Raw genomic sequence first — 23,432 nt, 5'->3', positions numbered from 1 at the left:
CGACCACAAATGCTTGCCTGCCTCAGCCATTTCCAAGGGAAAGCAAATTCAGTTGGAAGGTCCCCTTCCTTCTCAGCCTGTGAATAAGCTGTACACTCACTTTGAAATTGTGACAGTCAAAAGAGCAAGTGAAGCAACAGCCACCCAGTGTTAAAAAAAAAAAAAAAAAAGGAAAAAACCCCCCTGTAAAACAGCTTAGCGCTGTAGTCTTCATGTCTAGGCCTGGTCCTGCAAAGGGCTAAGTAGCCTTTAAGGTATGAACCACCGTCCTGTTTTGGCAGTAGGAAGGCAGGATGCTTGGGTTATTCTTGGGTTAGGCCATTGGCTTGTTTGGCTTTCTTGTTTAGTTCCAGTCTTTGTGTTGCCACTGTCATTCATACCTCAACTGACCTACTCTCGCTCGCTCTGTCCGTCCCAGTGTCCTCGGCTGAGGCAACGGACGGATGCAATGCTGATGGACGGCAGCAGTGAGCACAGCTGTGGGAGGTGCGTCCAGGGAGAGGAACTCTTCCACGCAGTGACCGAGCTGCGGGAGGAGGTGACTAGGTTGAGGCTATCAGGGAGAGCGAGCAAGCGAGAGACTCTTAGAACTGCACCCTGCCTTCCCTGGGACAGGCCCACCAGGCAGACGGGACGCATCATATGGGGGATTCCCTATCCTCTGCCCAGCTGGCTGAACACAGTGACTCCAGTATGCCCTCCGGAAGTCCAAAGGGGCAGTTCTGCTATGGTTTCTAACACATCAATAACCCTTGCGTCTTTGCTGTCACACAGCTCTCCATGCTCCCTACCTCCACTGAGCTGGCAGACTGCAGCACCTCGCTAGCACCATCCCTCAAACATCGGCGTGCTGCCCCCAGGCTCATCTCTAGCGAGCCTGGTTTTATCCCCTTCCCCCTTCGAATCTAGTTTAAGGCTCTTTCATGGAGCCCTGCTAAGTCCTGTGCAAAGACCCTTTTCCCCCTTTGAGACACGTGTACCCCACCTGTCACCAGCAGGCCTGGTGTCGTGTGGACCAGCTCATGATCAAAAACCTCCCAATTCTGCCGGTGTCACCGGGCTCAAGCTGCTGGCTCTTCCTGTTCCTTCCGTCAGCATTCCTGCAACTGGAAGAACTGAGGAGAACCTACTTGTGCTCCTGATCCCTTAGCCAGTCGTGCCAAGGCCCCGAAGTCTCTCTTGATTGCCCTTGGACTTCTTGCTGCAACTTTGTCACTACCTACATGAAAAATCAATAATGGAGAATAATCTGAGGCCGTACCAGGGTAGGAAGCTTATTCTTCACAGCTTTAACTGGGGCCCCAGGGAGGCAGCAGACTTCCCTAAGAAGTGGGTCCGGTCTGCATATGGGGCCTTCTGTGCCCTTCAGAAGGGAGTCTCCTCTGACAATGACCTGTCGTCTTCTTTTTGTGGAAGCGGTACCAGTACAAGCAGATGGGTTTATGGCAATAACCATCAATGGCCATTGGCTCTTTGACCGAACTTCCCGTAAATGCAAGAAGAGACACTCGGACACCCTGAGATGTCCCCTCCCTTCGCTGGGCCTGGGCACGGGCAGCCAAGTGCCGCACGGCAAAGCCCACTGCATCTTCCCCAGGCTGTCTTGTCCTGGCCGGCTGCTGCCAGGAGGGGACAGCGGGTAGTGACAGCCTGGGGGTGACAGGAGGGACAGCAGGCGGTGACAGGCCTTCGGGGTGACAGGAGGGTCCCCACAGGCCTGGGGTGTGAAAGGACACCGGGCAGTGACTGCCCAGGGGGGTGGCAGGAGGGACACCACAGGCCTGGGGTGTGACAGGACACCAGGCAGTGGCAGGCCCAGGGGGGTGACAGGAGGGACACCACAGGCCAGGTGAGGCGCGGGGGGGTGCAGTGTTCCGTTGGGCACGCGCAGTGATGCGATCAGGGCAGCCCCTGCGGCTGGCGTCCGTTAAACCGCCAACGGAACGCTGAGGCAGAGGTGCCCGAGTGCCCACAGCGAGTGGTTGGGCCTGGGAGCGCTGCGTGAGAGAGGGAGCAGAGGCCGAGCCGGGGCCGCGGGGGCCTCTCCCCGTCATCCGCCCGCCCGCCCGTCGCTGAGGGCCGCAGGCCGGACTTGTTGCGGGGGTGAGCTCAGCCCCCTCGGTCCGCTGTAGTAGACGCCGTCGGGGAGCAGGCCCCGACCATGTCGTGCGTCCACTACAAGTTCTCCTCCAAGCTGAGCTATGACACGGTCACCTTCACCGGCCTCCACATCTCCCTGTGCGACCTCAAGCGCCAGATCATGGGCCGGGAGAAGCTGAAGGCGGCCACCTGTGACCTGCAGATCACCAACGCCCAGACCAAAGAAGGTGCGTGGGGGCGGCGGGCGTGGGGGCTCGGGGACTGCCCGGCTGGCAGTGTCACAGACCACCCTGTGATGGCCATGGCCTGTGGGAGCCACGCTCTGCTCTTTGTGGCTCGTCCCCACGTAGCCTGAGTCAGCCTGAGGCCCATCTTGCCGGCCTGCGGGGGGACTGGGAGGGCAAGCGGCGCAGGGGCTTACACGGGCTGGGAAGCGATAATGTGATTCGGCCACGCTCGGTAGCTGTGGCTTGTGTTGGGGGCCTCAGGGCTGTTCTTTTGTGGTTGCTGTTCTGACAACTACCTTCAGATCTGTGCTTTGGGCGCGGAGCAGGCATAGAAGAATGTGTGGTTGATGTGTGATGTACAGGGCTTAGAAATTTTTGCTTTCCTGGAATTCTGCTAGGTAAAATGATAAGGAAATATGGGAGGATATCTTATATTAATAACCTCTCCAGATGTCTTGGAAATCAGGTGGAGAAAGCTGAAAGGGATGGGAAGAGAACAGGTGGCTACTTTGAAGAAATAAATTGTCTTTGGTGACTTCGTTTTGTGATCACCTTGCTTTACTCCACTGCACTGGAAAACTGGCTTGGTGGCTGTTGCAGCAACTGCTCGCTAGCAACACTTTGGATCAAGAGTGTAGCTGTGAGTTACCATCTGTGCAGACCCTCTAATGGCCCCTCTGCCATGGATGTTCTCCGTATCTAAATGACACCTTGGAATTTCTTGTTAATATCGCTTCTTTTCTACACCAAAGACATTGTCGTTCAGGTGCTATCGAGCATCATTTCACCATATGTCTCTAAGCCTTTTTTTTCCCTGGTACTACGTGTGAACCATATCAGGGCAGTACTGAAGTTTTCCGGCAGAACATTTATGGTGACTATACGTAAGAAACGTTCTTAGAGAAGTCATAAATTCTTTTAAACCTAAAAAGTGGTGCTTGATTCTCAGAGATGATAATGGTTTCGTGGTACTTAGTATGATATTTCAGTTTGGTAAGCTGCTGTCTTGACAAGTTTGAATGTGATTACAGGCCTTGGGGTGTGACTTTTCAGAAATAGAAAGATTTGTTGCCAAGTCTCTGCTCGGGGATATTGCTGCCCAGGAGGAAAAGGTTCCTGCTGGGAGATGCCAGTTTCGTCCGAGAGCTGCTAGACTAAGCTGGCATCTGTTAAATTCAAATCAAGCAAACAAAAATTTCCAGGCACTTCAGGAATAGTGCTCCAGCTTTAATCCTTTCCTATTAAAAGAAGAAAAAGAAAGTTAACTTTTTAGTCTGCGTTGTTTGACTTCACCTTTATTAAGGTGCCATCAACCAAAATTAATTCAATTAATCGAGGCGAAGGAAATAGAAATGTATTAAAGCCAACTGGTACCACATCCCTTAAGTCTTAAGTCTGCAGTCTTAAGCTGCAAGCCATACGCAGAGGTGGCCGGCTGTCTTCTGTGTTCTGTCGGCCTTGAGCACCAGCAGCGTGGCCGAATCGCTTTTAGTGAACAGCTATGAAAGCAACGGCGCAGAGATTTCATGCTTTAGCTAAGGGCCTGTTTTGTTGCAGGGCAAGCTTGTCTGACTTCAGATCTGCTTTACACAGGTGAGACTTGGCTGTGCTTTGTTTTTCTCCAAGGATCTCTTGGTTTTGTAGCCTAACAGAAGCAAAAGCCACTTAAGCTAGATCAGGACAGAACCTCATGCGCTAGCAGACTCTCCTTTAGTGACCTTTGGGAGCATTTTGCTGTTGGCATTCACGCTCTCTCAAAAAAAACTGGAAAAGATTGTGCTGCTTGCGTTTGGTTCTCAAACCTGAAGATTTCTTGGAATGTACTGCTAGTGTGCTGAGACGATAAAAATGCACCGTTACATCTGAAATCTGGCTTTTCTATCTGCAAAGGGCTTCCCTCTCTGCCGCGCTGTGTAATTACATATTCATATACATTCTTATGAATTGACTAATGTTTTTTTCTGCATTTATGTTGTTTTCAGAATACACAGAGGCTAATGCCCTGATTCCTAAGAACTCATCAGTAATTGTGAGAAGAATCCCTGTCGGAGGAGTTAAAGCTACCAGCAAAACATACGTTCTGTAGGTATCCATAAAGCACTGTGTTCTGTGTTAGTGGTTTGGGTGTGTTACCTTTTCTAATTGATGTTCATTTCCAGAGGCACTCAGATTGTATCTTTCTGGTTAAAGCTGCTGTTACTTTTTGTTGTAATGGGGTAGATTTTATTGTTCCTGTCCCAAAGTAAACTTATGCTTTTTGGCCTGCTGGGACATGGGGTTCAAACTCCAACAACGGTAACTGTTAAGAATGATTCTATTTGGTTTGATCTTGGGGTTGTTTTTTCTGAGCGCCAAGTTTTCGATGCTGTTTCCCTCTACGTGGAGAGATTCCTTGTTACACGTGTTTGCTTGTCTTGCTTTTAGAGTGAAGACAGGTACGCACTGGAGTGTAAACTTAGAATTTGTTCCCATCTCAGAAGAGTCTGATTCTCAGTGTTTCTGCGAATCCGTCTATTCTTTGCATTTGGGGCAGGGGGGGTGGCATATGGCAGGTATCCTTATGCCCCAAATCTGGTGTTTTTGCATACTAGCTAGAGGGGAAAGACCAAGGCTTGCCAGCTCTGCTGATGGGACACTTGGGATGATGCTGGAATAATTTAACTACATCGATGGCTGCATGTCTCATTCATGATGATCTACATGCAGATACAGATCAATGAGTATGTGGAATCTCAGCGAGTTCCCAGATGTAATAAATATTTCCCCAAATACTGTAGCATTTTCAAGGTTATCTTAAAGCAAATTCTGGCAATTAAGTCCTTTTTTTTTTTTTTTATTTCCCTACAGGACTCCTAAATCGCAGAAAATCCTAGGCACTGCCTTCAGGTGACATTTCTACTACTATTTTTAGTCACCATGTTTAAGACACAAAACTGTAGTACAGACTTCATATTTTTGATACTTACGTAGCAGAGACAAAATATCTGAGGCACTTTGGTGTTCTATTTCTGTAAGTCTTAGAGTAATTTTCTGACAAAGTAGAAATGGGCTTCTGGGGTTTTTTTAGTTGCACTGAAGGTACCAAGAGAGAGCCGTTTATGTATATGAATACATTTCCACATGCACTAGACTATCAGCACATCACGTTTTGATGTTCAAGTTCTGTAATCTGTCGTCACTGCTGTATGTTGGGCACAAGGGCTTTCTTTTAAGTTCTGATCACTTTTATTTCTTCTTCCAGATGTCAAACTGAGCCAGTGAGTGGAATATCAAGAGGCGTATGTAAAACACCATCTCACACTTTTTTCTACACACTGCACTTAATTCCAATCAATGTAGCCTTGTGTTAATTTCCCCAACATTAACCTAATATATTTTCCACTAAAACATAGATGCTGTATGTACAATGTATTTGATTCAGCATCATAGAAATTTTATTCTACGTTTCTAAAAAACTAAGCAGTGATTCGGATGTCTTTCTGATGATGTTTTACTAGTGTCAGCTTAACTGCTGCTTGTGGCATCATAGAATTCAATATCCTGGAAAAGGAACCAGATGAGAGCTACCCTTTTGACTTGTGGAAAAACCGCATGTCATCTTAGTTCCCAGTAAATGCCGCAGTGCGTTGCTGACTGGTGGCCTGAGGACTTCATTCCTGCAAGCTGTTGCAGGAGGTAGCTGGGAGGGAGGAGTGTGGTTGCAAAGGAGAAAAAAAAGAATCCCAGGATTGTGCTCTGAATCCATGTTTTCATCATCATTAAGACTTGGTTTTGGTCTGCTGGCAAGGAGAAGAATATTAAATTCTCACACTTCCCAATCTAATTTGCGTAGTGTGGCCTGCGGTCTAATACACGACAAGAAATCCATTTTCTCAGTTTTTATAGGCTACTCTGTCATGGCAGACACCTTAATTTCAATAATTTGAGCAGCTTATTTTTTTTCTTGATAAAGTGGTGGGTTTCTTTTATGGCGGATGCTTTGGAGTGGTGTTTGCATTTGGGTTTTGTGGGGTGTGGTGAGCCTGGCATTTTTAAACTTATGGAGAGGAGAGGCAGAGTTCCTGTTTCAGGGCTGATGTGCCCATGCTTGATTTTGACAGGCAACTAGGCTGTGTTCATAAAGGCATAGCCGTGTGCATTTATAAATGATGAGACGCTGATTGATTTACAAACTGCACTGAAAATAAGTTTCCTGTAGTGATGCTTCCTTCTCCAAGAAACATAAATATTGTTTTAGAATCCCTTTTAGCGGACAGTTGACAGCTTCCTTACCCCTTGGACTTTTAAGCAGTTGTGAGCATTTGACAAGGCTGAGACATTCTGGAGCAATACGTAATCTCAAGCGGCTTTGGTTGTTTTAGTTTCTTCTCCTTAACCACATAGGCACTCCTAAGCTGTCGTGGGTTTGGACTTTGTTTTGAACACAGGCAAATGACACTAGGTTGGAAATGCCTCTTTCAGTGATGCTCAGAGGATATAGTGCAGAATTTCCGACTACCGTCGAGGTTAACTATTGCTAGGTTTTGATTGTAAAACTTAAAGATGTTTTTAATTTTTTGTGAACAGAGTGATGACTCTTCTGCACCTCTTTCTCTGGCCCAGCTGATTAAGGTATATATATTTTTTTTTCCTGTCAAATACATTAAAAAAAAAGTGTTTGCTTCAAATTTTTAAATTGTACACTGTGATCTATAGCAGGATGACTGTTGTAATGGGAAGAAAACTTTAATGTAGTTTTTAATAATTTATTTATTTTAACTTTGAAGCCTGTGTAGCTGTTGATAGTATCCTGTGAAGAGCAGTTCCCACTTTGGGAAGATCGAAGGGGAGCACCTTATCAGCCTGCACATAGTGTTGCAGTATGACTCAGCTTCAAGACACAAAGCAGCAGCCCTGCAGAAGCTGTTGACTTGTTCACACATTTCGTTAGGTTTACACTGGAAACGAACACAATGTTCACAGAAGAATTGAATTGGCTGTTGGTTATGGACATCTTGGGGGGGGTTGCAACAGCCAAAGTAGAAGCGTTTCTGTCGCATGGGCAATGGCATGGCTATTTTTGAATTTCTAGTCATTATAGTTATAGATCCGTTCTTGGAATGCTGCACAATTTCATAAATTGCAGTATATCTAGAGTGGACAACACGGTCTAATTTGTTGGGGCACAGACAGTGTAGATTGTGCAAATGTTCCTAGTTACATCAGTTAATATGAAGAATTTAGCAGGGGGGAACGTGCAGTTTGGACTGCCTACAGCACGAGTGGTCCAATTTCTACTGAAAAGAGTCTTTTGTCTTGCTGAGGGGCTCTAAAAAGCTTGAATCTCTGTAATGCTTCTGTGTCTGAAGCTGAATTTCAGCAAGCAAAACCAACTTCCCTGACCTTTAAGTTGTGTATCCTTCTGATGCTGCAAATGTAAACAATGGTACTTGCCTTCATCTTTCTCAATTCAATGTACAGTGGCTGTCTTCTCCTTCAAATAGACTGGAGCTTAAAGATCCCTTTAATAATAGCGGCAGGTCTAACTTTTTCTGTGCATAGCTTCAGTCCACTTGGAAGAAAACTGGAGTAGGTGCACAAGTCTTTATAAGGTCCAACCTGAGCCTAAGGTTTTGAGTGCCCAAGAATGCTCTTTTCAAGTAGGTTAACAGGCACATAAGCATCATTTCATGGTGTAAGGACTCCCCAGAACACTTTCAGCACAACTATTTTTTATATAAGCAGCTGTTTTCAGGCAACCTCAGCTAGTGTTGTGCTGCTCTGTACAGGCTTGGGTGAGTGGTGTTGTCTTTGGCTGTGTGCGCTTCAATGTGTTTCTAATGTGCCTCTCAAACGATTACTTGTTAAACAACAGACTGCCAATCTGGCTGAAGCCAATGCTGCCGAAGAAGATAAAATAAAAGCCATGATGATCCAGTCTTGCCGTGAATATGATCCAGCCAAGTAAGTGTGGATAATGTCAAATCCGATCTTTGGCGATGATGGAAAACCTGTAAACTTGTTGGTTTTAACAAACATGGATTTAACACATGCATCCTTTTTCTTTTTTTTCCCCAAAACACCTTTAGTTACACGAAGAAAGCCTTGGGTCCACCTCTGACATCATATACTTGCTTTGGTTGTGGAAAACCTGGCCACTGTGTAAAGAACTGCCCAACAAAGGGGGTAAGATTGCGGGGGACTTCTGGTGTGACTTACTTTTAAATTGTTTTCCCTTGGCAGTTCCGTAACAAATACATGAATACTCATTGTTTCTTTTGGGGTGAAATTCAGAGGTCATGTGGCAATGTTGCAAAGCCCTTTACAATTCACGGGAAACCTGGAGTTATAAATGTAACATTTTCTTCCTTCTAGGCCATGGACATTACATATGTCCATAGATCTTTCTCCACACACTGTCAGGCATATTTTATACATTTCAATTTTATTGGAAATTTTTCTGGTTTCAATGCTTTTTAATGACAGTTCACAGTTTTCAATAGTTTGTAAAAACCCAAGATGTTTCTATCGACATCCGTTCAATGTTTGCATGTTCTAGTTACACAAGCACCTGGCTGAGTAGCCATGCCATTTGACATCAGTTGCTGAATGTATATGCGTGAGATATGAATTCAACCTTCACTAGAGAAGGTGAATCTCAGTTTCTCAGTGTCGGATTCAGAGCACCAAGTTAAGCTCTCACTCTGAACTGCGCTTTGAAGGAGGAGCGGGGTTGTGTCTCTTCTCCGAGTGGATGGTGAGCCAAGGGATATTTCACCCTTAAGGAACCTGACGTTAAGCCAAAGGATGTTGACCGAGTTCAAAACACTGCTCAAGCCTTTGGGACACCCTGGCTATATTCCTTTAGGAAGAAAGGTATTTTAGTCGAGCAAGCCTTACACTGGGTAAAAGCAGAGGATTAAAGGCTTTTGCTGCTGAAAATCAACATTGAAATGTCCTTTTAAGGGTGGGTCTTAAGATGAGAGATATCTGCACTTCTTTTCTTAACAGGACAGAATTTTTGAGTCTGTTCCCAGAATTAAAAGGAGCACAGGAATTCCGAGGAGTTTCCTGATGGAGGTGAAAGATCCCAGTATAAAGGGCGCTATGCTGACAAGCACTGGGAAATACGCCATACCAATTATTAGTGCGTAAGTATGGGATTAATGGGACTGAGCAGAAAGGGAACGAGAGAAACCATGCGTGTGTGTCTGAGTGGCAATGCAAGCAAGTTGGCCAGCGTCTGTAATTACGAAGGAGGAAGCACCGTCATTGTATCGTCGCCTTAAAATCTGTGATACTTTCTAATATGGAAATAGACTGGTCCTGCTGTTCACACCCCTGGAAGTTGGTTCAACTTGTGGTACACCTAGAATCTGTAGGTCTGCAGAAGATTTCACTAGTGCTTACCGTTGGAGTCATTCTCCTCGAAAGCTCGTTTTGCTTCTCTTTGACGTTTCAAAGGCTTCTTGCCCAATTTAGCAAATAGCTGTCTGAGTGAGATTTCCTCCCCCTCTGGCTTTGATCAAATCTCATGTGTGAACCAGACGGATGTTTTCCTGTTTTGCTTTACCCTAAGAAAATCCTACTGTGTGGTGACAAGAGTGGCTGAGAAGAAATGCACTTGGTAGCACTTCTGTTTGTGGCCGTCATGGATCTCCTTGTGTAGAAGCTGAGACATAGTTTTCTTTTATTCATAAAGTGTATTTAATCGGAGACTCACTTGATCCTGAGCCTGCAATTTACATTGACCCTCTGGCAGAGGAGAGGTGGGATTCATTTCAGCTGATTTCTGGATGTTGAAAAATTATTTTTCTAGTCTGAGCCAATCTCGTAGTTGATCCCATGAATGGGAGAGTTCTGCAGAAGGAAAATTGTTCCCCCTCCCTCTTCTGGTGTGGTGGCCAAAGAGAAGTAGTTGAAACTAAATGCCTACGCTTTAGAAGGCTAATGTGGACTGAGAAGAATGCCATCTATTTTACCTTCCTTGCAGGAAATCCAAAGCTTGGAAAAGTTCTCCTTTGCCCATCTTTCACTTGTTGTTTTTCCTTCCCCGCCCCGCCTCCAGGGAAGCGTATGCTAGAGGAAAGAAGGAAAAGCCTCCCTTTTCACCAGAGGAGCCGTCCTCCTCCTCCTCCTCCTCAGATGCTCCTATTCCGGAGGAGTTGTTATGTCTCATTTGCAAAGAGGTCATGAGTGACGCAGCTGTTACTCCCTGCTGTGGAAACAGTTACTGTGACGAATGTAAGTCTTACTCCCACGGTTGTTAACTCAAAACATGGCATCTGACCTTCCGAAGGCAGAACTGGGAGAGAACGAAATTACTTGGTTACCCGTTCTGTTTGATACCTGAGTATACCCAGAATGGGAGAGGACCCTTCTTATGCAAAGGGCAGAAAAAAAAGGCAGAAAGCTTTTTTCCCTGGTTACGTGTCTAGTTAAACCCTCTGTACATGTGGAAGGATGACTCTGAGAAGAATGTGTAACCGTGCAGGTGATTACAGTATGAGATACTGAATGCATTTAGTTTGTCCCCAGCCCTTTCTCTCATGCAAAATTCTATAGCCTGCTCTGGTGACTTATTGTGGTCTGCAACAAACGGAGAGTTGGGCGTTTAATCCACATTCTTCTCCACAGGAGAGTTGGTGAAATCCTTCAGAACTTGAATCTATGAACGGTTTTTTGAGATGTGTTTTATTCATCAACCTTGAGGTTGGTGACTTCTCACTGTCCTGCACAGTGGAAAGACCAGTCCAAACATCAAGACACAGCCTACTCTACAGCTTCCAAGTAACAACAGTGAAATATCAACACTGCTTAGTTATTTGCTGCATGCTGGACATTTTTTACACTATTGGACATTTACCGCTTCAGGCTCTCAGTTCAAGACTGTATTCACCCATTAATCATATACGTGTTTTTATAATTGATTAGAACCCCAACATTTTCCTTAGTTTTGCTGAAAACTCTTCTGACGGTTCTCATTATTCACAGGTATTAGAACAGCGTTACTGGAATCTGAGGAACATACATGCCCAACGTGTCATCAAACAGACGTTTCTCCCGATGCTTTGACTGCCAACAAGTTGTTACGCCAGGTGACATGCTGACATTTATGTAAACTGTTTGTTAGACAGGTCTATTTGCGAAAAGCTGAAAGGGAAGAAAATACTCGTTTACATCTCCTTAAGCAAGGCTAAATGGAATAAGGCTAAATTTACTTTTCAGAGACGTTATCTGGTGTTAGAGAAGCTTACAACTCTTTAGAGAGAATCTGGCAAATTCAGGTCACACTTTTGCTTAACGTGATTGCCTCACTTTCAAATTTGGTGTTAACACTGAGGTACTGTAAATAGAGATACTCTGCGTTACCCATCGTTAGGGTCAGTGTTTCACCTGATGTCTTCCTATACCTGTATGTTGATTGATTTTAGGATTGATAATGTTTACAGGAACACACAAGCAATTTTGCTCTGGGGAGGCTTTTGTTCGTACATCTACTGAAGTTTCATAGTGCCTTTCTGTACGTGTTTTTCTGCCTCTAGGCTGTGAACAACTTCAATAATGGAACTGGCTACAGAGAGCAGATTCAGCAGCAACGTCAGCAGCAGCCGCCACCTCCACCACCTCCACCACCACTAACGAGACAAACAAGAGCGCACAACATGCAGCCTCAGCTCCGGCCAGCAGTTTCCAGACAGCAGGACCCACTAATGACTCCATTAGCATCCCTGGCTCCTCATTCTGCTGCTGCTTTGTCATCGTTGGCCTCTGGTCAGTCCTCTGTGGCCGTTGGGCTGCCAGTAAATCCGTCTTCTGTCGTCACCTCTGGTCTCCCTCCAGCAGTGTCCCTGTCTCTCTGTGCTGAACAGCCGGACGAACCTCTTTGGTAAGTAAATCTGTAGATCAACAGGGATATAAAGGACACTAAAATGCTCAAGTTAGATTCTTCTTCTTGTTGAGCTTCTCCACTAGCTATTTATCTATCGGTAGTGACAGTTCCCGATACTAGTGGAAGTTCTGGTTTTTGTATTTACTTTGAATGAGGACACTTTGATAACTCGGAAGTGTGTCTCATGCAAGGATTGTCTCAGAAGTATTTCTTGCTCAGTTCCCTTATCAGTCATTGTCTATGAGTTTTACCCTGAAAGAGGCACATTTTGCCCAGGGGCCCTTTGGTTTTATGTGGCTAGCAACTCCTAAAGGAGCCCTCTAGTTATGTCAAAGCTTCTTGAGTGCATTAATTTCTCTCTAGTACGGAGGAAGCAACAGTTTCATGAAACCTGTAAAATCACAATTAGAGCTAAAACTGAGCAGGTGTTTTCCTATTACTTTTTTCTACGGTATTTCTACCATCAATCTTACGATAAGTCAGAGTCATCCTCAGTAACACAAAGGGCAGTCGGTGACGCGTGCTGACCTGGCTAATAAACACTGAAACGCCGTAACTTTGAAGTATTTACAAACATGAAAGTCTGAGTTTGCAGCCCGGTGAAGTCACATGAAAAGACGTGAAAGATCTGTACGATTGTTTAGGGCTTGTGGCCTTTCAGCTTTATGCCTGGGCTGCAAATAGCCTCTCTGTCCAGAAGACTGTCAGGCTCAGCTGTAGCGTTGAATGCAAAGAACCGCAATTCAGAAGAACCTCTAAGGCAGCCTCTGCACTCGCACATAAACATTTCCTCATAGAATTTCAGTTCTCGCGTCTTCCAAAACGGAGATTCAGTGTGTGACTTGTATGTGCTCTAACCCTTTCACGTGCAGCTAGCTTAAGAAGATATTTTTCCAGTGAGCTTTCTCTTGGCATGCCAGTAGTCCAAATCGACTTCTTTCCAGTCTTCAGTAAGAATGGGCCAACTTCACATCTGTAAATCTGATGAAGATTTTTTAAATTTTTTTTTCCTGTTTGCAGTAGTCAGCCTTTTCTCACCTTGGACTTGCTATTTCCAGTAGCACTTGAAAACGCTGTTTGAATAATAACTTTTTTTTTTTTTTTTGTAGTGATGCTGATACTGTGTTACCTCCTGCTGCTCTGGTGACTGCTACTGAACTTCTGAAATTTCCCTCTCTGTCAACCAGCAGCTTGTTGGAAGAGGAGGTCAGTTTTCTTTCAAATGATGCAGTGACTGTTGCCTTTTAGTGGAGCTTAATTTCTAACTGTTTGCATGTATTGACAAGGGCGATCATGTTCCTGCACTAAGGCAACCAGCGATCCCAAGGCTTCTGGGCCCCCAAGGACAATCAGTACCCTCAACCGGTAAGTCACTATAACTTTAGAATTTCTTTTAAAAAGCTGTCCTGAGATAAACTAAATGGGATTTTTTTCTTTTTCCTCTCCCTACGCCAAAAGCTCATGCAATCACAGGCAGCACAGTTGGCTCAGCTGGTGGCAGACCAGGCTGGCAACGGTAAGTATTCTACAGAAATCCGGTATATTATGACCCGTAACCTGTTCAACGAGGCCGTAACACTTAACTTAGACAACAGCTGATTTATAATGGAGTAAGTATGCCCAGATAGTTGTGGAGAATAGAAGCGGTGATTAATTTTTAAAGGGCTTAATTTGATTTGGCTTTGACAAAGGGGATCTGTGCTTGCAGTAGAGTATTTAAAGTAAAACTCCAGTACGTGATTGAAAAGAGGACTCTGAAAAAGGAGCAGTTTTTGAGGGAACCAGCAGTACATCTAAAAATGAAATATAACTAAAGGATTGGGTGGAAAGCCACCCTTTTGATTACTGGCTGAACAGACCTGAAGACATTGATTCCCCAATACAAATCAGCCTCCAACATTCTTTATTTCACAACTTAGCGGATACTGGTGGAGCAAATTCTTCGAAAAGTCAAGGCTGTTATTTGATGACAATTTTGAATTTCTTCAATGTTCTCATCTCAACGAGCCAAGGTGCTTTCTCTCAGTGGGAGAGAGAGGCGTTTGTTTGATCTATTATTGCCGTGTCAAGTTAGTCCTTCCTTTTGGTACGCCTTTGTTAGAGATCGGTTGTAAGCGTGCATTGTGTGTATGATGTCTTAAAGATAAAGCACAACAAAAGCCAGGACGATTCCACAGATTTCCTAAAACTCTCAAATTCAGTAAGCAAGAAAATAACAATTCAGGGACAAGAACAGGCCAAAGACATCATCATGAGGCAAGACCACAGGAGATGCCTGTGGAAGAAGCTAAAAGAAGTTTGAGAGAAGATTAGTTAATATTTGTGCAGTACTTTGAGGATCAGAAGTGTGATCTTCAGTAGTAAGTATAAGCAGTAAGTACATCAAGGAGTGGCAGAGGAGCGGTGGGCGCTTGGCACATGGGAGATGGGAGCGTCTTTTAAGCACAGGCAGCCTCCATCCACGGTCACAAAGCGGAGTATAAGGGGAGAAGACTGCGGGAGCTGTTGTGGGCGAGGGTCTGGAAGGCAAGCATGAGGATCAAGAAGGGAGCGTAGTCTCAAGTGAAGGGAAAGCAGGGAGAAAAATGCTGAAGTTGAGGGTAGGAAGTGCTCGCCACCAGGCTGCCGCTTCATTGGCTTTCCTCTTTACAATCAGGGCAGAGTGTGACAAAGAGTGACACATGTTTTTGGGTTTCTTCAGAAGTTCAAATCGAGGACGCCTGCGCAGTGGACGTTCCCAAAGGACTCATGCCCCAACAGAAGCAGCATCAACATCCGTTGTCATGCCTGTGCCTCCAGCTCCCTCATACCCTCCACCACCCCATGCACTTCCTTCAGGATATCCTCCAGCTCCTGCCAACATGTCATCAGCTTGGGTAGCAACAGCAGTGCCAAGGGCTCATGCAAATACCATCCTCATGACACAAGCACCTCCTTTATCAAGGGAGGAGTTTTACCGAGAACAGCAGAGACTGCAAGAGGAGTAAGTATTTGGCTCAATGAAGTTGCCTTGGTTTTCATTGTTGTATTTCAATAGCATATCAGACTGCAGTTACACCACAGTGCACCTGACATCAACAAAATGCAAGAATCGTCACGGTCTCATAATGTCATGTCCTTTTTCTTTGCAAAGGGTAAACATGCAAAACTGAGACAAGACAAATGTAGTTCTAAAATATTGGCTAAAAGCTGTAGGTATTCTAAACTGGTCTTCCTTCGATGTTAGCTGTTCACCTTTTGCATTTGCATGCAGAAGGCATTTTCTCCTAGTGGCCATGTTGTGTTTCTTGATGTCTTTTGGTAACGAAGTTCAAACTACAATGGTAGTAAAGGTCAAACTTGTTTTCACAGGGAAAAGAAAAAGTCCAAACCTGATGAGTTTACAAAGGATGAGTTTGCTAAGGAAGTGATGGAATATAACAAGGTTCGAAAGGAGCGTTCGATTTCCAGGTACGTGCTTTACATGTCCATTATGGAGAAGCAGATTGTCTGGAAGAATCAGGAGGCATTCCACTCCACCGCTCTGTTGCTAGACGGATGGGATGATCCCAGGGATTAGCAGCAACAGGAGTTTCATGTGTGCATTCCTAGCTTAAATAGGGCAGAGATTACAGTTGACTGGCAGTTATAATTTGGCAGCAGTTGTTAAGGAACAGGTTTCTCTTTTAGTAAAGCTTCTCTGTAATGGCATCCTTCACCGCCTGACAGCCTTGAGGAGGCCAGAAATTGAAGAGGTGGAGTTGCTGGATTTTCTGCATCTCCCTATTCTGCTTGTAACCATTTCCTCAAAGCACTTTGGAGGAGATCTGTGAGAGACATTGTCTTCATCTCCTCTTCTGTTTACCACATGTGGATACACAGAGAGATTTCAAGCTGGACTGCAAACTGGTGGCTTATGCTAGTATGGTTTTGAGCTTGTAAAATTTGTCTCATGAATCAGACTTGTTTGAAAGGAAATCTTGAATTGGTGAAGGACTTTTGGAGGAGGGAAAATGCTCATGAACGTCTGTGAAATGTTGTGAAAATGTTCTTTAAAAAATAATAAAAGAACTCCTTGTGAAGAAAAACCTCAGGGTAGCTGATGTTTTCTATCCCCAAAAGTCACTTGGGCAGGAGTGCTGAAAAGCTCTCTCTTGCTCATGCTGCCAGTATCTGTCCTAGAGTAATGGCAATGAGTCATCCTAGTCGAGGCTGAGTTCAGAAGCTTTTCGAGATGATTTCTCTTGAAATGCAGTCACTATCCCTGGTTAGAGCTAGAGGTATGTGTAAGATTTTGCTAGCACATCTGGCCAGAAGTGTTGATTAAAGACAACTGGACGTAAGAATTTTGCATCCCATACAAATTGCAAAGAAGTAGTGAAGTTAAGTAGTCCAAGCAGCATTTTAACATTGATCTTTACTGTATTAATGCTACATCGTACTCTCTCGATGTTTGATACTGCACGGTAGCCATGAAGACTTGCTCTTTTTGCATCTGACTGCAACAAAAGGGATTTGCACTGCGTGTAGTGGTTGAGGAGTGAAAAATGTGCACGTTCATGTCCCAGTAGAGGCCAGTATACAGCACCTTAAATCAATCAATAGCCAAAGGAAATCTGGGAGGAAAAAAGCTGGGGAGAGTAACTGTTTTGAATTAAATTCATCTGTTTTTTTGTGTTCTGTTTTTTTTAAGGTCCAACTCTCCAAAAAGCTGAGGAGAGTAACTGTTTTGGATTAACTTGATCAATTTTTTTGTGTTGTGTTTTTTTTAAGGTCCAACTCTCCCTGTAGTACTTCATCTTCCTCTACAAGTTCGCATACCTACTCCAAGTCAAGAACAGGTTCTTCCTACTCTTGCTCGTTCTCTCGATCATTTAGTCGTTCCCATTCTCGCTCCTACTCACGATCACCACCATATCCAAGAAGAGGCAAAGGGAAGAGTCACAAGAACTATCATTCCTGGTCAAGGCCACATGGTTATCATCGGTCGAGGTCAAAGTCACCCCCACACAGAAGACGCCATTCACGGTCAAGGTCTCCAGTAGTCCGAGGCCAATCTCCCAGGAAATGGACTATATCTCAAGGGGAAGGAGGAAGGGAGTATTTTAACCGGTACAGACAAGTTCCACCGTATGATATGAAAGCTTCCGATGGCAGATCTATTGACTTTGGAGATCCATTTGGAGAGCAAGGATACGGAGAATGGGAAAGGAACTACAGAGAGTGGTGTGAAAAGTTTTACAAGGGCAATGGTGTTGGTGCTCAACTTCATCCTCCAGTAAAGAGAGGGAACTTTTCTCCAGACTGCTTTGGTCCACCTGGGACCAGACGAGAGTATTTGCCATATGCTTGGGGACATAGGGAGGATTATCCTGTGGGGCAGAGGCAGCGCAGCTGTAATAGAGCTGGAAATTACCCTGAACAACCTTCCGGAAGAGAGAGCCGTGGCAACAAAGAGAGGGAGATGCAATATCCACGTGGAGATGACAAAGGAAATAAATCTAAAAAACACCAGGAGAGAAGGAAAGAGGATGCGAATGAAGGCTTTCTCAATGCTGAGTTGCTAGAAGGTGCGCGAAAACCAAGAGAGCCAGTTACAGGAGAAGTCGTTCAAAGGGACTCATTGTTCATGCTCCCAAGCAGAGATGATGCCACCCCTGAGATGAGGGATGAGCATTTGGGAGCAGATTCTATGGCTTTCAAGCCAGGGTCTAAAAAGAAGAAAGAGAAGGATGAGCGAAAAGCAAAACCTGGCAAGACAAAGCGGGAAGTAGAAGTGGCTGTTCCTCCTCAGAAAGACAAGAGAAGAAAACCAGCTAAAGCTTCCCAAGTGAAGGTGGACAGCGAGCGTGAAAAATCTCCTCAAATGGAACCTCCTGTGAAACAAGTGAAGGAGGACATGCCAAAGACAGACAATGTTTAAACATCTTCCTCTCAAAAGGATGAGAAGACTCTTGGTACCCCACAGAAAATTCATCCAAAAGTGACAGAAGATCACCCAGAAACTAGACCAGTCGTGGAGGAAAAGGCAAAGAAAGACTATCCAAAAGAAACCAACTCAGAGCAGAGGACAGGGAGAGGTCATTCAGCAATTACAATCACAGGCTAAACAGCCTCAACTTGGGAAAATTATTTTAAATTCTTGCCAACCAAAATCAGAGTAGGATAATGAGAAATAAGACGAAATCTTAAAACATATCCCCCCCATCCCTCCCTGCTTCCTGGGCTGTCACGAATGGATAATTTAGGCTGCTTGAAGAATCACCACCAAAGATACCAGAAAGCACATGATTTTAATCTAGATTTGTAAAAAGGATGACTTAACAGAAGGCGATGGCAAGGTCCACTCTATTGCTTATTCAAGGTGGAAAAGCTGTGCAGATAGAACAATTAAACTGGAATGATTTACTCGTCTATCAAATCGAGTTAATGTGTATATTTGAGGAGGGAAAGTAGGAGAGACCCTTCCATTGAGTCACGAGGTTCAGAGAGGACCCCCATGCTTTCTAAAGTCCTTTTCAGAGAGGAGTCTAGGTGCGACTGAATCCACTCCTATTCCCAGATTTGGTCAACAGTTTATGACTAAAGGGACAGGGTATCGGGGATTCTGGTGTAGTGATACAGACTATGATTTTGTACTTCCTGTAACTTAAAGATGGCAATTTATCCAATACAAAATAGCAGCAATCACATTCACTAACAATGCCGAGATAAGTCACAGTATCAAATCATATAAAACTTAGCAGCATAATCCACTGAAACTTAGAAGTCCTTAATCACACGCACACCTATAGGTGTAGAGACAGAGACCCATAAAGAGATCTAGAGAAAAGAGATAGAGATGTACCAAGGTACCTATTCAATATCCCCCTGGAATTCAGTCAAATACATCGAATGCTTTGTGTCGCTCAATGGCTGCACAGTCGAGCCTCTGAGCTGATCGTGAACTTGAGGGTTCACGGGCTCTGAGAGGCGTCCCACTCAGAGGGAGGTGCTAGTTGCAGCCCGCTGCGGTCCAGGAGAGCTCAAAGGGTCTCACTTGGGACCACTCTTTATAGGACTGGGAGATGACTGACTTTAGGCATCAGTGAGTTTCCACAATGCAGGCAGGTGATTTCTCAAGGTTTTGACGTTACCGCTGCCAGGATTGTCTGGAGATAATTGATTAGTTCTGTTCCTGTCCTGTACCTTGTTCAGGTGATTGCGTCCCTGATACCCTCAGTGCCATTCTCCTCCTCGTCTACACAAGAGCGCCTGGTACAGCTGAGGGCCTCTCTCTGCCAAACCCTTTGTTCAGAGGCCGAGGCTGGTCAGGCAACTTAGAACAGCCCGTGTACAAGGCGCGGCTGGGGGGGCGAGGGGATGCACCACCACAATCCCCCCCGTGACTAAAGTCAGTCCATCTCTTTCCCAAAGAGTGGTGCTGTGGTCACCTCTTGCCTCTGTGCCTGTAGATGGAGTAATATATGACATTGCAATTGTAATTTAGGGGGAAATGTATGTAAGGTGAACCTTTGTAGCCAGCGAAGATTTCATTAGATGAGATTGAACACTATACACGCGAGGAGGTTTTGGCACAAACATAACCTGGTGTGGCCATGCACCAAGTTTTGATGGACAGAACAATGCACCATCACAACTTCCTCTTGACGAGATTAAATTGGATCAAGTGCCTTGAGATAGACAGACAGACAGACAGACAGAGGTACCTCTAGCTTACACTGTCGGCTGCACAGCCATGGGTCACTCAGCATGCCTAAAGAACCCCAGCTCATTGCAAAGAGGAGAAGGACAGTCCCCACCCTGGAGAAGTAAGGATAGCTCTGCACTAGCCAGATCATACCAGTGTCCCAGCCCCGCCAACACCTCTGTGAAACCCTCCCCTCCTCTGGCACCGGGATAAGGAACTGCAGCCAGACCGACTCCAGGGACGCCGGGATCAAGAAAGAAGCAGAAGGTTGACAACACCACAGATTTAGCCTGGCTTTGCAAAACAGCCGCCCGCGTGGGCGGGGGGGTGCGTGTGTGTGTGTTAAGTAGCAATTGGTCAAATCAGTTTGGAGTTGAACACGTGAAAGGTGTAAGAACCGTGCGTGACACCGCATTCGGGGTGCCCCAGTCTGAACCTGACAGCTCGCGTGCACGAATGCAGCAATTCCTCCCGTAACGCTAGACTGGGCGTCCCAGGCTCTCTCCTCAGTGGGCAGGGGCCAGTTGCCAAATTTTTGTGAAAGCTCTCCATCGTGGCCACAGGGTCCTGGCCCCATTCCTTCCCCTTGCACAGGAAATTCACCTGCCCCAAAAGGCATGGTTGGGTTCGGAAACTGTGGGGGTGGGAAACCATTGGGATAGGAAACCAACACAGGGCTGAGAAATCATCGCTGGGATGGGAAACGGTGGTGGGGATGGGAAACCATCATTAAGGACAGGAAATCATCAGCCAGATGGGAAATAACTGAGAGGGGAAGGTGTTGTGCTATGAAAACCAAACCCTCGCCAGGCTGGCTGAAGCAGGTGCTGGCGGAATGTTCGCCATGGGGACGGAGGCTCTTTGCCCCCAACAAACCCCACACTGACCAACCGCCACGGCAGGTACAGCAGCGGCTCCCGCTCCTCGCGGTGCTCCTGCCCCCCAGGTAACCCCCCGCTGGCTCTGCCCGCCGATACCTCACCCCACCACCCCTTTTTGCTTCCCCCAGCAGAGAGCTTCCCTCTGCGGCTGCTGATGGCATCGCAACTGCCCGGCGTGAGCTTCGCCGTTCCAGCCATGCCGCCTCCGGTCACTGCCGGCGTGTCACCCTCTGTCCTGGTGTCCTCTGAGCCTGCCCAGCTCCACCACGTCACCTCCCAGCTGGTGCAGGCCGGCGTCTGGCAGGGGGTGCCAGGGCCCCTGGGGGTCCCGGGGCAGCTCCCCGCCATGGGGCAGCCTCCCTGCGGGGTGCAGCTCCTCCCCATGCCTGCTGCCTGTCTCCCTGCCTACGGCTGGGGATGGCAGCTGGGGACGGGAGCGCTGGTGCCCCACCAGCCCGTGGGGCTGGGGCCTGGCACCGTGCTCCAGGGGCAGCTCCTGTACCCCACAGGCTCCTGCCCGCAGCACATCCCTGCCTGTCCAGACCCCCACCACCCCACAGCTCAGCACTGCGGGCAGGGCCCCCCTGTGCCCCACACCCTGCCCGGCAGTGCCCAGCAGCTGTCGGAGGCCTCCAGCAAAGACGGGGCGGCCACTGAGGACAGTGACCCTGCCGCCAGCCCCCACCAGACCACCCTGGCTCTGCTGACCAGCAGAACCACGACAAAGCCAAAAGGTGAGTTTTGGGGACTGGCAGAGCCTGCAGGTGGGTGGCCAAGCGGAGGAAAGCTTGCACCACCCCGGGTTTGGCTTGGCTTTTTCAGCAGTGGTAACCACCCCAGCGGCCCCAGGGATGCCCGCGCATCGGCTTGCTCAGGGGGCAGCCGTATTCCCTGAGGCCTTTCCTGAGCAGGCAGAGGAAGCCAGCATCAAGCAGATGCTCACCTGGCTCGACACCGTCCCCAACAGCCTCGACAGCCCCAGCTTTACCGCCTTCCTCTCTGAGCTCCCTGACCTCTCTGAGTACATGGCAGAGGGCGGCTGCCCCAAGGAGCAAGCAGCAGCGGCAGGGCTGGGAAACAGCGACGTGTTCCCGGATGTCCCTGACTTGACTGACCTCCTCAGTGAGCTCCCCCACCTCTTCGAGTACGTGGCAGAGGGGGCTGCCCCAGGAGTCAGTGGTAGTGGGAGGACAGCTAGGACACCGTCCCTGATGTCCTTGATTTCCCCAACAGCCTTTGCAGCACCGCCTCCTTCAACCAAGTTCCCAGCTTCTTGGAGGACGGGGCAGCGGGCAACTACCTTGAGGACCACCTGGTGGCGGCAACGCTGGGGGACACCAATCCCTCCTGGGGGGTCGCAGCCTACCCTTTGCAGGACCCCAAGGGGAAGCAGTGTGAGGTGGCAGAAGACCTCCCCACCGGGCAGCCAGTGAGACCCGTGGAGACTTCCGAGGAGAGCTCTGCAGGCAGTTCTGCGCAGAGTCCTCCAGAGACCGCAGAGGAGACTTCAGAGAACAGGCCTGGGGAGAGTCCCAACAAGGATCCCCTGAAGGGTCCTCCGGAGAGTCCCCTGCTGAGCCCCCTGCAGATCCCACTGCCCAGAGCCCTGGCAGGGTTCCCGGCTGCCCCCCAGCATCATGCGCCCCAGACGGGCCAACTGGCGGAGGGGGCATTGCAGATGCAGCCCCGGGTGTGTTCAAGCTCCTTGCTGCTGCCCCCAGGCACCATCTCCTGCCGGGTGGTGCCCAGACGGGGAGAAGAGCGCAGCAAGAAGGCCAAGCGCCCCGCGCCAGCCAGTGCCTCCACGATGCCAGAGACCTCCCCGCAGGACAGCATGCCCCCAACGAAAAAGAAGATGGTGGTGCACCAGGTGGCCTAACACTCGAAAACCCTCTGGAGGGGAAGCGGGACGGGGACGGCGTGGCAGCAGGTGGCAGCGGGCAGGAAGCAGCGAGCAGAGAGCTTCCACGGGCAGCAACGTGCCAGCCAAGCGCCCGAGGACCCGGCAGGAGGCCAGCGGGCAAAGGGCCTTTGCGCAGCGGGAGGGGACAGGTTTAATGCAGCCGGCCCACTGAAGCCCTGCCGCACGGAGGCCTTAAACGGCTGGCCCGGGGCTGCGGCCCCACGCCCGGCCCAGGGACCCTCGCCCACCCCGGTCCCCCCAGACCCCCGCACTCTAAGCTACGGCTCCCCACTGCCAGGGGCTGCGCTACGTTCACCGGAACAGGCGACACCGCGCTGCCGGCTGCCGGCGTCAGGGACTCGCCGCGCCCCGCGGCTGCCGGCAGCACCAGGCCGCACGCCCCTGCAGTGCCCCGGGGCAGCCCTGGGAGGCCCCGGGACGGGACGAGGACGCGGAGCGGTGCGGGCAGGCGTAAGGCGGGGCAGGCGCACGCACCGCTCTGGCATGGGGGGAGCCCCTTCTGCCCGCCATGAGGGCGCCGGCCCCGGGCCCGCCCAGCGCCGCTTCCGCCATCACCCCACGCCCCCACCGGCCCCGCCCCCGCAGAGGAGGCCGCGCCCCCTGCCCGGCAGAGGCTGCAGCCGCGGCGCCACCTGGCGGTTCCTGCGACGAACCACCGCCGCGGAACCCGCCCCCCCACCGCGGCCTGGTACCAACACCCCTGGAGCCGCCATGTCTACCCCGTCCCGCTGCTGACAGCCCTACAACCAGCATCCCCACC

The 23,432-nt window shown here is 48.1% G+C and overlaps 1 protein-coding gene across 1 annotated transcript; it reads left to right on the top strand.

Annotated features, from left to right (window-relative positions):
- Positions 1–1,646: 1,646 nt before the first annotated feature.
- LOC309414921 (E3 ubiquitin-protein ligase RBBP6-like) lies at positions 1,647–22,053 on the top strand (the record flags this gene model as incomplete). The annotated part of the gene is given in 22 exon segments (XM_082012300.1): positions 1,647–2,327; positions 4,310–4,409; positions 5,175–5,213; positions 5,569–5,605; positions 6,894–6,938; positions 8,182–8,270; positions 8,396–8,492; positions 9,318–9,457; positions 10,375–10,550; positions 11,301–11,404; positions 11,852–12,195; positions 13,308–13,404; positions 13,485–13,563; positions 13,657–13,714; positions 14,900–15,181; positions 15,550–15,648; positions 16,951–18,097; positions 18,101–18,257; positions 20,877–21,482; positions 21,571–21,575; positions 21,660–21,920; positions 21,982–22,053. Coding segments are annotated over 22 exon segments (4,200 nt in total). The 5' UTR covers positions 1,647–2,161.
- Between the last annotated feature and the right edge of the window lie 1,379 nt (positions 22,054–23,432).

This window comes from Phaethon aethereus (assembly GCF_964289735.1).
Source record: "Phaethon aethereus genome assembly, chromosome: 34".
Lineage (NCBI taxonomy): Eukaryota > Metazoa > Chordata > Aves > Phaethontiformes > Phaethontidae > Phaethon > Phaethon aethereus.
Note: the sequence above shows the minus strand (reverse complement) of the source record. Positions and strands in the feature narration are given on the sequence as shown.